The sequence below is a fragment of the Vespa mandarinia genome, chromosome 3, assembly GCF_050613455.1.
Source record: "Vespa mandarinia isolate Hongniang chromosome 3, ASM5061345v1, whole genome shotgun sequence".
Lineage (NCBI taxonomy): Eukaryota > Metazoa > Arthropoda > Insecta > Hymenoptera > Vespidae > Vespa > Vespa mandarinia.
In genome coordinates, this window is record NC_140812.1 from 6,730,168 (window position 1) to 6,743,647 (window position 13,480).

The following is a 13,480-nucleotide window of genomic DNA, read 5'->3' on the forward strand; positions in this document are numbered from 1 at the left end:
ATGTTAGTATAATAATAACCTTGTACAATATAGCTTGCCATTAAAGCTGCTGTATTATCATTGCATTGTAATAAACCTTGAGCCAAATCTCGTTTGATTTGTAAACAAAATAAATATCTTGTAAACTCCTCTTCAAGTTGTGCAGGATCTGGTGTATAAAATTTAACACAAAATCTGAGAAGAGGATCAACCAATGATAATCCCACTTGCCTACATACTGGTTTTTCTAAATCTAACCAATACTGTAAAAACAAATTATACATAATTCAATTTAAATATATGAATAAAACTATATTAACTTATAATTATTATATATGACTTACTTTTGTCCCATTAGGTTCTTGATATTCAAGACCAAAATAATCAGCTTCTAAAAGATGTAACTGTTTGCAAACTTGATCAAACAATACTCTACCTAATGCTTTTGCCTGAAATAAATACAATACATGTGCAAATATAATCAAATATTGTTATAAGTATAAATACAAAATTATTTGGTATTAATGGGAATTTACATAAAAATAAAATTATCTGAACATATCACACACTGCAAGTTATATAAAGAATCAATAAATTGATGCACATTCTTTTCATCCATGAGCTTGTATGTGTGCTTGATATATACATATTTACCGATACATTTTATGTGCTCCAATAGTTCATTCTTGTGGAAGTATTATATATGCATACAGTACATGATGTGATTAATATACAATAAGAAGAAAATATAAAGATGCTGCTACTAAAGTTTAATAAAGTAGTATATTATACTAATAACAAATGAATTTATAAAAAAATAATCCGCAATCAAAATCAATAATATTTATTTACAATTTTTTATACTTGTAAATATATATATATATAATTGCATTTAAAAAATAATTGCTTCTTATATTAAAATTATAAAGTAATTGGTTTTAGAAAGATTATTTTAAAAGATCTTATATTCAATGACTCTCAACTTTAATACAACTAATAATTAATTACTTATAATGTGCATGCATAGTATGTTTAGTAATAGACAGATTGAAATTAATATTTTATAATTATAAAAGAATAAGATCTAAATGTTTTAATTTTACAATAATATAAATATAATAATAATAATATCATTTTTACACCAATCAAGTTTTTATCACCTTTATATCCAATTACTCTTCCATTACACAACCGTTTATGTCTGTTAAACTTCCTATTGAAAGAGCACTTCAATTATCTTCTATCAAGGAATTAAAATGATACTCTGATTCGTTCGAAAGATACTATACTTTAACAAGAACAATCATGAAGTATAATGTTAAATTAAAATTTAATTGTATTTAAAAATAATAAATTAAATTTTATTTTTTCTATAGTATTAAATAGAACTATTTATTTCGTGTATTTTTATTATCTCATAATTCTGTATTGATTATTTAAGAATTTGATTATAAAGCAAGTGAATATTCATAATTATTACCTGTACTTGAAACATTGTAATAGTATCATCCAACATTTGTACACGAACTGCAAGCATCTTCCCCGCCTTCCTGGGTGTTGTAGGTGGTGTTCGACTACCGCCATCAACACCAGCTGGAGTCGAATGACTATGAGGCATTTTGGAACCTCCACTGCCCTTCATGCTCATGCTGTCTATATCATTCATTTTCACTCATTTATGCTATTTTTTATAGCAATACTTTGCATTTGTTTCCTTTGGAAAATTTCATACGACTATTAGTATTAAATAGTCATCTGTAAAATAATTCAATTCTATGCAAAATTAAATTTATTAACTATCATATCACATAAATGTGATAGATGCCTATAAGAATTCCTAATGATCTTTAATTCCTTAAGAAATAAAATTACATGCCACTATAAACTAACAGCTTGTTATTCACTTGATAGAGTTTTCAAGGTCATAAACTTGCAAATTTAAAAAAAGAATTATAAAAAGTAATATTAAATACTTTTAAAGTGAGATGAGATTTTGATTATTGGATTATATTTACATAATAATGAAGCAACGGACCGTAAGAAAATATATATTCTCCTTGTAAATATTAGATCTCTCGTTAAATATCTAAATCAGAACGATGATTATCGTTATCTGGAACGTACGAGTAGTTAATTATTTTTAATGAAACAATCGAATTAAATTGACGAAGATCGACAAGAATAGAAAAGCATTCATCCAACCAACGATGTAACACGAAGGGTAGGGTCATGTAAATACGAATCCATATTATATAGCGAATATGTGCGTATCGTCACGATAGGAAGTAACGCTATTGGTTGTACAGTTTGTAAAAAAATCCAATGAAGAAAGGGTATCGATGAATATGCGCGTCGGCGAAGATTTCGTAAGAACGAAATGCCGCTTCTGGGCAAGGCGGGGCGGCAATCGGATAAAATCTTTAAGAGGTTCCGCATACTTATATTATGGATTATATTACATTGAAATGTACTTGCAAGTACATACGTTGTCGTCGATCCATTAGATATGTACACTGACAGCACTAGCCAAAACACAGTACAAGTAGAGTTCATTGATCACTGACCACTAAGTGCCCACCGGCACTCCTGCGCTGAGATCGTCCTCGGGATGGATATGGCGACGACGTCCGACGAAGATTCACCAATGTATGAATTGTACAATGATAATCAGGCTTCTCTGCGCAATGAATATAATCCAAGCGCGATCGACTGTACGCCGACAAAATCTTTGAATTTAACCACATATCACACATCTACGCCTCGCACTTCTCTCTTTTTTATTTAAATATGCACTAGCTGTGTATGAAGGAAAGCAGTGGCTCTCAATTCGAGTACCACTTACATTTATCATTAACGCATCATCGTCATCATCGTGAATATACACACAATAACGTTGTAGAGCAAAACGCATTTCTAGCGATTACCGAGGGCGCGTCCACCGGGCGCGACTATGCGTCACAAAGGGCAGCGCAGGGCGGTGGCGGTATCGCTACAACGAGGGGTAAGACGATTACGCAACGGAAGTAGATACTAGTGACATCAACGGGAAAATTATCAACTTCAAATGAATTCATATAAGTTTACACGAATCTCAGTATCTGGGAATAACGCAGAATACGTATTCTGACATTTAATTATTACATATATAAATAAATCTTTAATATATATTGTATATTATATTGTATTTTATGTTATATATATTACTATATTTTAATGTTACGATATTTATTAACAATTTCTTACGATATTCAGTATATTCTAATCTACCGCAATATGCTTTGTCCTATTTACATCATCTCAAGAATTTTTTTATAAATGTTATTATTATTTATATTTCCTTTTATCAAGGATTATGCAACGCATTGAAATAAAGTTTCTCCTGTGACTGTCTAATAACTTTAATATTTTTCAAATACTAAAGTATTTTTACTATTTGTTATGTAGTTTAATCACCAGATAGCGCAAATGGCTAAAGACTCTTATCTATAGATTGTGATATTTTTGGAATGCATATCTATTTTAAATGCAAGTAAATGTCAAAACGTAAGATAAACAGAAGCGCGCATATCAACTAACTTGGCGGTTAGTTGTTTTTTGTAACAGATCAATAATAAAATTTCTTCTTAGAGCACGTCATGTAACAGTAATCAAAAATATTGCTACTAAAGTTTTTGTTATAAATAATTTATATAAGTTTATTATTCATCGTATTCATTATATTCATTATTTTAGTCAAAAATGTCAGATGAAGAGGATACTACTATATTATTAAATCATGGAAATAACAACATTGAATCAATAGCAAATAAATCAGTGAATGAAGATTATCAATGTATTCTTGAGAGAAATTTAAAAAAACAAATTCCAAAACAAAATGATAACTTAATACCATTGCAAAATATAACATCAAGAAAACAAAATATTCTAATTTCAATGGTGGCACTGTCAGCAGGTATAGCTTTTGGTTGCGATATGTCTATAATAAAACCAATGGCACCTTTTATCAAAAATGAATTTGAGTTGAATTGCTTTGAAGTAAATCTTCTTATTGGTATTTGGTTTATGGGTGCACTCCTTGGAGGATTAACTGGTGGTAAATATAAAATTCATATTAAGTGATAATAAATTGCATTGCACATTTTATTATTAGTAGTTTTATTCATTATTTATTTATAGGCATTGCAATAGACTCTTTTGGCAGACGTTGGACAATGATATTAATGCTGATGTTTTTAATATTTGGTACCATTTTATCTGCATTAGTTAATCATTATGTTTTGTTATTAATCTCTCGAATTATTTGTGGTTACTCTAGTACAGTATCTACAATATCCCATTGCATATATATGGCTGAAGTATCAGAGTCAAATAAACGAGGATATAACATTATATTGTATCAATTAGGTGCAGCTATAGGATTTTTAATAACTATTATTGCTGCTTTTTCCACAACTTTGGATCATCAATGGCGGTGCTCGCTGGGCATAACCGTTATCTCTGCATTAATAGCTTGCATTATTACTGTTCTGTTTCTTCAGAAATCTCCACCATTTTTATTATTAAAAAGAACAAAAAATGTTATTTCTAAAACAACATCTAAAGGTTCAAAACATACAGTTTTTGAAATATTGTCAATCATGGTTTTTATGATGATTTTACAACAAGGAACTGGCAGAGAACAAGTTTTATATTATGCACCAAGATTATTTGTACTTTTGGGAATTTGTTCAAGTGAGTCTTAGATGAAAATATTCATTTGCAACATTTTAATAAAATATATGTAAATTTATATTTTATTTTGTAAAATTTTAGATACAGCAGAAGTTACTTCTTTACTATCTTTGGGAATCGTTAAAATTTTCAGTACAATTTTGTCATTAGTGATAGTAGAAAAATGTGGAAGACGTACAGCTCTAATAACATCGGCTACAATATGTATGACAACTATATCATTATTATCTTTACTTGCAACAATAGATAGGGATAGTAACAATATAGATATTGAAGATACACATTGCAAACTTGTTACTGAAAAAAAAATACAGAACATTATACCAATTGGATCTCCACCACCATTTCCTTTATTACCTACACCTTTAGCTGTAATTGAATCAACTCCTGAAACTTGGACACAAATAAAAGCATCCTGTGAGGTAACTAAAAAATTATTGCTTATAATCTGTAATTAATTTTACATTATAACAAAAAAAGAATAATGTTCTATAAAAACATATATTGTTATCCTGTACCATGTATATAAACTATATAAATTACAGACTCAAGGTGTTGTCTTCTCAGAAGGTTTCACAAATGGTTTACGTATCTTAGCAGTGACAACTTTACTTGTATATGAAGCAGCATATACATTAGGGCTTGGCCCAGTCCCTTTACTGAATCTAAGCGAATTTTTTCCTGTATCAATACGTGGTAAATGTGCTAGTTTTGCAACAACTGTTATGTGGACAACTCATATCTTAACTATTGAAACTGTCAATAAAATTATAAGTAAGTCATATGTTTTTATGTATATTTTAAATATTTTAATCAATACTGGGAAAGAAAAATTAATATTACTATTATTTTTCTTTACAGAATCAATGACTTTAGCTGGTTCTTATTTATTTTATAGCTTTATGTGTCTAATCACCATATTTTATATCTTTTTGTTTATTCCTGAAACAAAAGGAAAATCTTTACATCAAGTAGCTCAAGAACTTAATAAAATTTCTATAGTTACACGATTATGTAAAAATGTGTATAGTTTACCACTTATTTGTCACATCAAATGGATCAAAAAGTATGAAAATACTACAAGTAAGAAACAGAGCATTCTAATTTAAAAGCTGGTTAAAAATGTATGATAATTTAAAATATTCTTAAATTTTTGTGTATAATCTAGTCAATTAAACATATCAGATAATTTATTTTTTTTATATACACATTATGAATATGTATATAAATTCACATTCTTTAAATTTTTACTATTTTATTTAACAGTAGATTTTATTAATATGTAAAGAAGCATTTACTACAATTTACATTATTATATGTTATTCAAAAATCGTATTTCATATAAGATATTGTTACAATATAAAATAAACGAAAAATAAAGCAAACGAATGTCGCTAATGTTATTATTCGATTATGATTCAAACACTGGTAAATTTTCCATGTTTGATCTTTCTTTGGTTTGTTAATACGTTGAGTGTCGCATTACTCATTTGCATTAACAAGCAACTATGGCAAAAGGTGATGCGACACTAAACATGTTAAAATGAAAACTTTTATATTAATTCTTCCTCAGCTTAATCTGTGATAAAGGCACTTTTACCATTATGATTATATAATAAATATTTACTCCATGACTAGCAGTTTAGAAAGAACTTCATGCAACTTATCTTATTATACTGCATTCTCATATTTATGTGTTGTATATATATAACAGATGAGAGAGAGGGAGAGAAGAGAGAGAGAGAGAGAAAGAAAACCTCAATTAACCTTTAGTTAATTTGTAGGATTGACAGTTAAAAGTTCATTAAATTACATTGTGCAAGTGACTAATGATAATTCCAACTAACAGAATAACTATGTCTATAATTATTATGACGGGAAATAATTAAATAATCTTAATATATTTACAAAATATTTTGTTCTTCTATTTTATTCATTTGATTTGTAGTCCATGTCAAGGAATAATATTGCTAGTAGTAAACATTATAATTGTACATATAAAAGATTTTTATTATATACAATTCATTTTGTATATAACAAAAAATTTTGGAAAAAGTATTATATATATATGATATATATAATTGTATATTAACTTAATTTACTTTGAAATGTGTGTGTATATGTTCAATATATAGAGTATAAAAATAAAATTATTCTATATATATACTATTCAAAATACGTATTATGAATTTAATTGTTAATGTTTACACATTGAATATAACAAATAAAATATTTAAAATATAATATAACTTTAATGTGGTTAATAACCACTGATCCTTATATATCATTAGAACTGAAAATTATATATTTGTTCAATAAAATTTAAAATATTCTTATATCAAGTTGCAACGGACTATAAATAATTTGTATGAATTAAAATAAAAAATAATATGAAATAATTTTTACAAGTTTTTTATATTCTGTATAAAAGATTTTTTTCTCTTTAAAACTTGTTCTAAAAAAACGTGTCTCTTATCTTTCATATTAAATTGTACATTATATAATGTTTCTTCATTTTCGTAAATGTTATTGCTTTTTTCTAAATATACATCACTATATTTATTAGTAATATTATCTTTTACTGTAGAAATTGGAGCTAAGTTTTCTTTATCATGAGTAAAAGATAAACTGGGTGCTTTTTTTAAAACAATTGAAACATTTTTAGTTAATGTTTCTGAATTTTTTGTAAAGTTCATGTGTTCTACTGTTATTCCTTTGTTTGGTGTAACCATATATACAAGTTGTGATTTTGGTTCAAATTTTTCTTTTAATAATGACCATTTTTTTTTTGTGTAACTAATCGTTTTTTCTTGTTTTTTACAATGATTATCACTAATAACATCATTAATAGAGCACACAGATGTTGATGACTCTTTTACAGATTTGTCTGATATAGATGTTGATACATTAAAATTTCTATTTTCTGCAATAACTTTCAGATCACATGGTTTATCATCTATTATGTCAATACATGTATCTTTTAAATTAACAACAGGTATTAAAGAGTTCATTTCAATATATAAGTCATGTTCGTTTGAATTAAATACATGAGAACTGGTTGTCCCATTCATTTGTTTTTGAATTTTGGCTCTATTTCCTAAAATTGGAGAGTCAGACAATATAGCGTCAATTAAAGGAGTTTTTTTAATTGACTCTATTGTACAAGACCTTACCAATTCTCTAATTGTATTTAATTCACATTTTTCTGCAATCTTATCTGTAGATTTATCTGGTGATTTTGCAAAACTTACATCATCCACAAGAGTATCATGAAACTTATTGGAAAACAACATATTTGTAAATGATAAATCTTTTTGTGTCATATCACTCCAATGCGATTCTGTTCTGTGATAAATATGTCTAGGTGAATTTTCAGCTGCCGATGTTCTGATTTGATCTATAGTATTTACAAGGGAACTCACTGATGTACAAGCTGGTTCTGTAGGTTTTGTAGTTACAGAGAAAATATCGTCATCGTCATCGTCATCATTATCATGTTCTTCAACAATAGTATCTAACGAAAACATCCCGCCTGTATCGTCTATTACTATCGGTTTTGCGGCATATAATGTGGCATTTTGTTCCTCTGTGTTCGACGATGTATATAGATCATTATTGCATTTCACTTTAAGTTCATTTGAATCAACTATATCATAAGTCAAAGTATCTAAATAATCATTTTGTTTTAAAATTCTTCTTATCAAGGAACTTGTACACGTTCCATCAGAAAAATCTGAGCTATATGTTGTTCCAGTAGTTGTACTTGTTAAAGTATCTCTACGTCTATCTCTGACAACACTATCATCATGAAGATAAGTTTCTATGTCTGTATAACCCTTCCAACTACGTATACACCATGGTGGTCTTGCAACTCCTAATGGACATACATTTTCATAATCATGAATTGATGTAACACAACTCATTGTTTCATCTTTTTGTTGCAAATCTTTAGATAATTTATTTGTATCTGAATCTTTATCACCATGAGAAATTGTTGCAATTTGTAATTCCTCTTTATTTCTTATAGTATTTAAAACACCATTAATGTCTCTGAGTGTTTTTTCCAAGGAACAAAACTTTTTATTATCTACAGATTTATTAGATTTTAAATCTATGTCTGAATTTGCAATAGGAATTTCACAATGCTTGAAATCAGATTTCAATCTTTCTACATCTGTATCGATTGCAAGTGTATGTTGAGCTGAAGAACATATATCCCCACGCTTTTGTGAAGAAATATGTACATTGGAATTTATCACAGTGAAGTTTTTTTCCTTATCTAAATCATCTATAACAGGTAAACAAATACCTCTTCGTTTCCTATGATGAATTGTAGAAAGACTATTTTCTAAAGGAATAGTATTCTCAATGCAATTACAGATAACATTAAATGTATCCTTACAATTATTACGAACTATTCTATTACATTTAAGACATGAATTAATAATCGATATATCTTTATTGTGAACTGATAAAGTTTCCCTATCTTTCAACGAAGAATTAGGTGATTTTTCGCATTTAGAAACCATGTGCTCAGCGGTTTTTATTTCATTCTCTATTTTATAAGCTTCATTAACAATACCTTCCTCTAAGCAATCAGTATTCTGTACGATGTTAGTTAACAAAAATTGTTTGTCAGCTGTTACTTCCTCAGTTATCATCCTTGTAGACATATTTGAAGATTGTGGTAATGGATCACAATAATATTGCTTAAAAGATCGAGGAGTATCTGTATTACTAATGACAATAACATTTGAATTTTGACTACTAACTTTATCTAAACTTAGGTGTCTTGTTGGATGAAATTTAGTGTAATATAATAACATACTTATAAGACCGATTAGCATACCCCCAACAATAAAAAATATCATTAATATCAATATATCGATTGTTATTGTTTGTTTAAAATTTAACATATAAATTACTAAAGAAGATAAATTTTCGATCACTATTATCAAATAAAATGCAAATACCTTATAACGAGATTTTCCTTCACATAAATTAAAAAAATCAAAACAATAAATAAGCCCTATAATACAATTATAAATACGTTCTTCCCAAATAGTAGAACAAAAGTCTGTGTTTTGAAGAATTACCCAAACAGTCATAAATAACCAATGCAAGCCTGGAAATAAGAGAATTGATTATTTCTCTAAAAAATAAATCTAATGATATGAATTTATTATAAGATTTTAAATTGATATAAACAAACTCACCAAGAAATAAGGAAAACCATTTTCTCAAACAAATTGCTATTAATACTAATACAGCTAGCCTTGAAGTTAACATTCCACCTCTCCAAAGATATTGAAGCATCAGTGATATCCAAGATTCATTATTGTGATTGGGATTAATTTTGTGCATGGCTTTTATATATGTTCCTATGGCCCAAATTAAAGAACAAAGAGAAGCCATAGTTGACATACCTATATTAATAATATTTAAGTTCATTACTATAAATGCAATTGTAATAGAAAAGTAATACATAATGAAATATTCAAAAACAATAAAAAATACATGGTTGATTGAAGGATATATACATATAATGCTTACATATTTTGTTCTGTTATAGCTTCTGTAGTATCTTATTTTTAGCCTATTAAATGATCACAGTGGTAGGAGTCTAATGTATTTTTAAAACTGAAAAGTAAGTGTTCCATGCATAGATTTTATATCAGTATAGCTAAGAATATTATAAAAGAATAGATAGCAAATTTTCAGAGATATACTCATCCAAGTTTGTTATCTTTGGGGGCGGGACAAAGGATGTAAGGAAGGAAGACCCAATCATTTTAGTTTAGTTTAGTTGTTACTTCTCAAACTTGATTTAACATATGAATACTACTGTTCTTCATAGTTTTTAAAAATGAATAGTTTAAATATTATACCGAAATAATATCATACCTATATTGTATTTTTATTGATACTTATAAAATTATTCATATAACATAGCATGAAACAAATGTGTTTTTATATCTGTGTTACTTTTTTGCTGTGAAAATATACTAACTTCATAATAAGTATTCAATACAAACTTATGTTTAATCGCAAGATTTGATATGGTTCATTACACAGATAATAAAAACTTATGGTTAAAATTTATGAAGTTCTTACATTTTTATATAAAAAACAAAACCATATTATTGCAGGTAATATTAATTATAGATATTAGTATTGAAACAAATAATACAAAGAAGCTAATATTACATTAATTAATATAAATATTTTACCTTTTATAGAAAAAAATTATATTACAATTAATAATAATTTTTACTATATTATTTACCTTATTAATAACTTTGGAAAAGCCATGGAATAATTTGAGTGAAGAAAATAATGAAGTAGAAGCATACAGCATTGCAAAAGATATACAGCAATATACAGAACAATATGATCAAAAGCTTGAGAAAATTATTGTTAGTAATTTAGATATAGTTTTATCGTCTACAGAACTGACTAATAAGAGAATAGAATTAAATGGAAGAAGACAAAAAATAAAGAATATGTGTAAAAATTATACTGATAAAGAGTTACAACAAAATAGAAATTTTCCTAATATAATTATTGATACGTAAGTATTAAGGCTATAATCAATACATGACATGTAAGTAATATACTTCAATGTTTCATATGAATAAACTTATTATTTAATATTTTACATACGATCGCTAGAAAACATGGTATATCATGGTGTCCTATATATAAGGTGGGTAGTTCAACCTGGATGAAGAATTTTGCAATACTTGCAGGTATCTTAACAGATACAACCATGAATTTAATTCATCAAAATGCAATTCAAATGAATACTATTGTTAAACAAGCATTTCCTTCCGATTTAAATCTAAATAAAACACTTAAGGTAATGGATTTTGTTAAATAATTTGTTAATAATATTTTATTGAATTATATAGCTATGAAATTTTATATTACAGAAATTACGTGCTACTAAAAAATTTTTAATTGTACGACATCCTTTCGAGCGTCTCTTGTCTGCATATAGAGATAAGTTGGAGCATATGAATGGAAGGGAATATTATTATAAACGATTTGGACGGCACATTACACATAAATATCGTAAACACAAAAATTCAACTAGAACCAAACTAGAACCTACATTTGAAGAATTTTTAGAATTTATTGTGCATGAAAAGTATTTTGATGAACACTGGGCTCCATATTATGATACTTGCAAACCATGCATGATTCATTATGATTATATTCTCAAATTTGAAACTTTTCAAGAAGATCATCGCTTTTTCATGCAAGAGACTGGATTAAAATACTATTTATACAAAAAGAGTGGCTTTAAAAATATTAATCCATATGGTCGCACGACTAGCAATTTGTTGAGAAAATATTTAGAAAATATACCAAAATTACTCCTTCAGAAAATATATAAAATTTATGAGAAAGATTTTAAATTATTTTCTTACTTTCCAGATTTATATTAAGTTATATTAAATATGTATATAAGGGTTAATATTTTTTTGTAATAAATTATACTCAACAAACTTACTTGTCCAAATAGGTGCATCGTGTAATATGACAATAATGTATAACTGTAATACAAGTTGTGGTGCTGCTCCCATGAAAGACTTAAATAATTGTAACATGCAAATATCACTCTCTTTTCTATATACTGACTTCTTATCCTTTATAAATTGTTTATTTTTCAATGAATACACAGCAGTATATAATAAAATCAAATACCTACAGAAAAAAGAATCATTATTGATACAAAAAAAAAAGATTTGCAACTAAAAAATACTCTGAATGCAAAATTTAATATATTAATAAATAAAATAAAATTTTTATGAACTAAAATTGAATATATTTTGAAAATAAAAAATATCAGTACAATAAACAATAATTAAAAGTATAAAAATATATAACTTAAGTTGTAATATAATTCACAGTATAAATATAAAATATATTCACCTATGGAATACTCCTAAGAAAAAAATATGTGATATCCAGTGAATTAATTTTACAGAGCCATCACTTTGTTGCCATCTCAAACTGAATAACTGAATAATACCAGCTGGTATAATTGTAAAACTAATTGATAAACATCCCCATAATGTATATCCTTGCAAAAGATATTGCACAAATACAAAGCTGTCTGTGTATAATATAATATTATCAAATACCATTCATTTAATATTACAATTACTGGAAATATATATTTTTTCAAAGTAATGCTTTAATGGTTAATATTAAACTTTTTGTAATATATCATTGATAAAATATATTATCCAAATTTGAAAATTTTCTTTTGTTCATATTGTACATTAAATTAAAATTGTTACAATCAGAATATAATTTGACCAAAATTTTCTATAATTCGGTGATTAAAAACTTATTTACATAATATAATAAATAAAGAAATAAATAAATAAAAATATTTAATCAAATACAAGAAACATTCGTTATAACGCTTTCGTTATTCACCTGTTATAGTATCCGTAAAAAGAAAAAAGATAGAACATAAATAATATAACAGATCTTTTATCTTAAACTGATAGCATTCGATTTCTCTGTGTGAAACTGTTTGTGATATATTACTTTTCGCAATTCCAACAAATGAAGCATGTTTCTCTTTTAACTCTGCCGCTGCCATTTTCGCGGCCATTCACAATTCGTGTTTCTACCAACGAGAACTTTAATAAAGATCAATCAGTTTCTAGATGTCCAACTAAATAAAGAAATTTTGATATTGTATAAATCACTGATTTTATTTTTTTTTTTTTATGTTCATAAGAAAACTATA

General features: G+C 26.8%; 4 protein-coding genes across 9 annotated transcripts in view; 2 read left to right on the forward strand and 2 right to left on the reverse strand.

Moving 5' to 3' along the window:
- LOC118449553 (FERM, ARHGEF and pleckstrin domain-containing protein 1) overlaps positions 1-2,992 on the reverse strand; it is a 28,220-nt gene extending 25,228 nt beyond the window's left edge. For 3 of the 5 annotated variants that reach the window (XM_085656159.1, XM_035884295.2, XM_035884289.2), the window contains exons 1-4: positions 2,465-2,992; positions 1,460-1,734; positions 324-428; positions 20-242 (exon numbers count right to left, since the gene is read on the reverse strand). In XM_085656159.1, the coding sequence (XP_085512285.1) occupies positions 20-242; positions 324-428; positions 1,460-1,645 (514 nt within the window). In that variant the 5' untranslated portion in view covers positions 1,646-1,734; positions 2,465-2,992. Of the gene's footprint in view, positions 1-19; positions 243-323; positions 429-1,459; positions 1,735-2,014; positions 2,191-2,464 lie in introns of those variants that run through there. The other 2 variants (XM_035884292.2, XM_035884294.2) reach the window with 2 other exon arrangements.
- Positions 2,993-3,294: 302 nt separating this feature from the next.
- Positions 3,295-6,009, forward strand: LOC118449554 (solute carrier family 2, facilitated glucose transporter member 10). 2 transcript variants are annotated; one of them, XM_035884302.2, is made up of 6 exons: positions 3,295-3,622; positions 3,712-4,072; positions 4,156-4,710; positions 4,792-5,132; positions 5,256-5,484; positions 5,572-6,009. In XM_035884302.2, exons 2-6 carry the CDS (start codon positions 3,718-3,720, stop codon positions 5,817-5,819), a joined length of 1,728 nt encoding a protein of 575 aa, XP_035740195.1. In that variant the 5' UTR covers positions 3,295-3,622; positions 3,712-3,717; the 3' UTR covers positions 5,820-6,009. The 2 variants fall into 2 exon arrangements, with proteins under 2 accessions (XP_035740195.1, XP_035740194.1); XM_035884301.2 differs by having other exon boundaries at positions 3,296-3,561; positions 5,572-6,008.
- Positions 6,010-7,112: 1,103 nt separating this feature from the next.
- Positions 7,113-13,365, reverse strand: LOC118449552 (uncharacterized). The gene is made up of 5 exons (XM_035884288.2): positions 13,162-13,365; positions 12,649-12,832; positions 12,227-12,420; positions 9,927-10,136; positions 7,113-9,835 (listed from the first exon to the last, which is right to left on the reverse strand). Exons 1-5 carry the CDS (start codon positions 13,340-13,342, stop codon positions 7,113-7,115), a joined length of 3,492 nt encoding a protein of 1,163 aa, XP_035740181.2. The 5' UTR covers positions 13,343-13,365.
- On the forward strand, positions 10,737-12,233 carry LOC118449516 (carbohydrate sulfotransferase 11). The gene is made up of 4 exons (XM_035884179.2): positions 10,737-10,859; positions 10,950-11,281; positions 11,383-11,569; positions 11,643-12,233. Exons 1-4 carry the CDS (start codon positions 10,770-10,772, stop codon positions 12,159-12,161), a joined length of 1,128 nt encoding a protein of 375 aa, XP_035740072.1. The 5' UTR covers positions 10,737-10,769; the 3' UTR covers positions 12,162-12,233.
- Positions 13,366-13,480: the final 115 nt, after the last annotated feature.

Bases quoted from the DNA above. Each gene is read 5' to 3' on its own strand.
- LOC118449516 (XM_035884179.2), top strand. From the start codon at position 10,770: ATGGTTCATTACACAGATAATAAAAACTTATGGTTAAAATTTATGAAG. The intron at 10,860-10,949 runs GTAATATTAATT...TACCTTTTATAG, and splicing joins ACAAAACCATATTATTGCAG to AAAAAAATTATATTACAATT. The intron at 11,282-11,382 runs GTAAGTATTAAG...TACGATCGCTAG, and splicing joins CCTAATATAATTATTGATAC to AAAACATGGTATATCATGGT.
- LOC118449552 (XM_035884288.2), bottom strand. From the start codon at position 13,342: ATGGCCGCGAAAATGGCAGCGGCAGAGTTAAAAGAGAAACATGCTTCA. The intron at 10,137-12,226 runs GTAAGTTTGTTG...TTATTAATATAG, and splicing joins CGATGCACCTATTTGGACAA to GTATGTCAACTATGGCTTCT. The intron at 9,836-9,926 runs GTGAGTTTGTTT...TCTTATTTCCAG, and splicing joins ATGGTTTTCCTTATTTCTTG to GCTTGCATTGGTTATTTATG.
- LOC118449554 (XM_035884302.2), top strand. From the start codon at position 3,718: ATGTCAGATGAAGAGGATACTACTATATTATTAAATCATGGAAATAAC. The intron at 4,711-4,791 runs GTGAGTCTTAGA...GTAAAATTTTAG, and splicing joins ACTTTTGGGAATTTGTTCAA to ATACAGCAGAAGTTACTTCT. The intron at 5,485-5,571 runs GTAAGTCATATG...TTTTCTTTACAG, and splicing joins AACTGTCAATAAAATTATAA to AATCAATGACTTTAGCTGGT.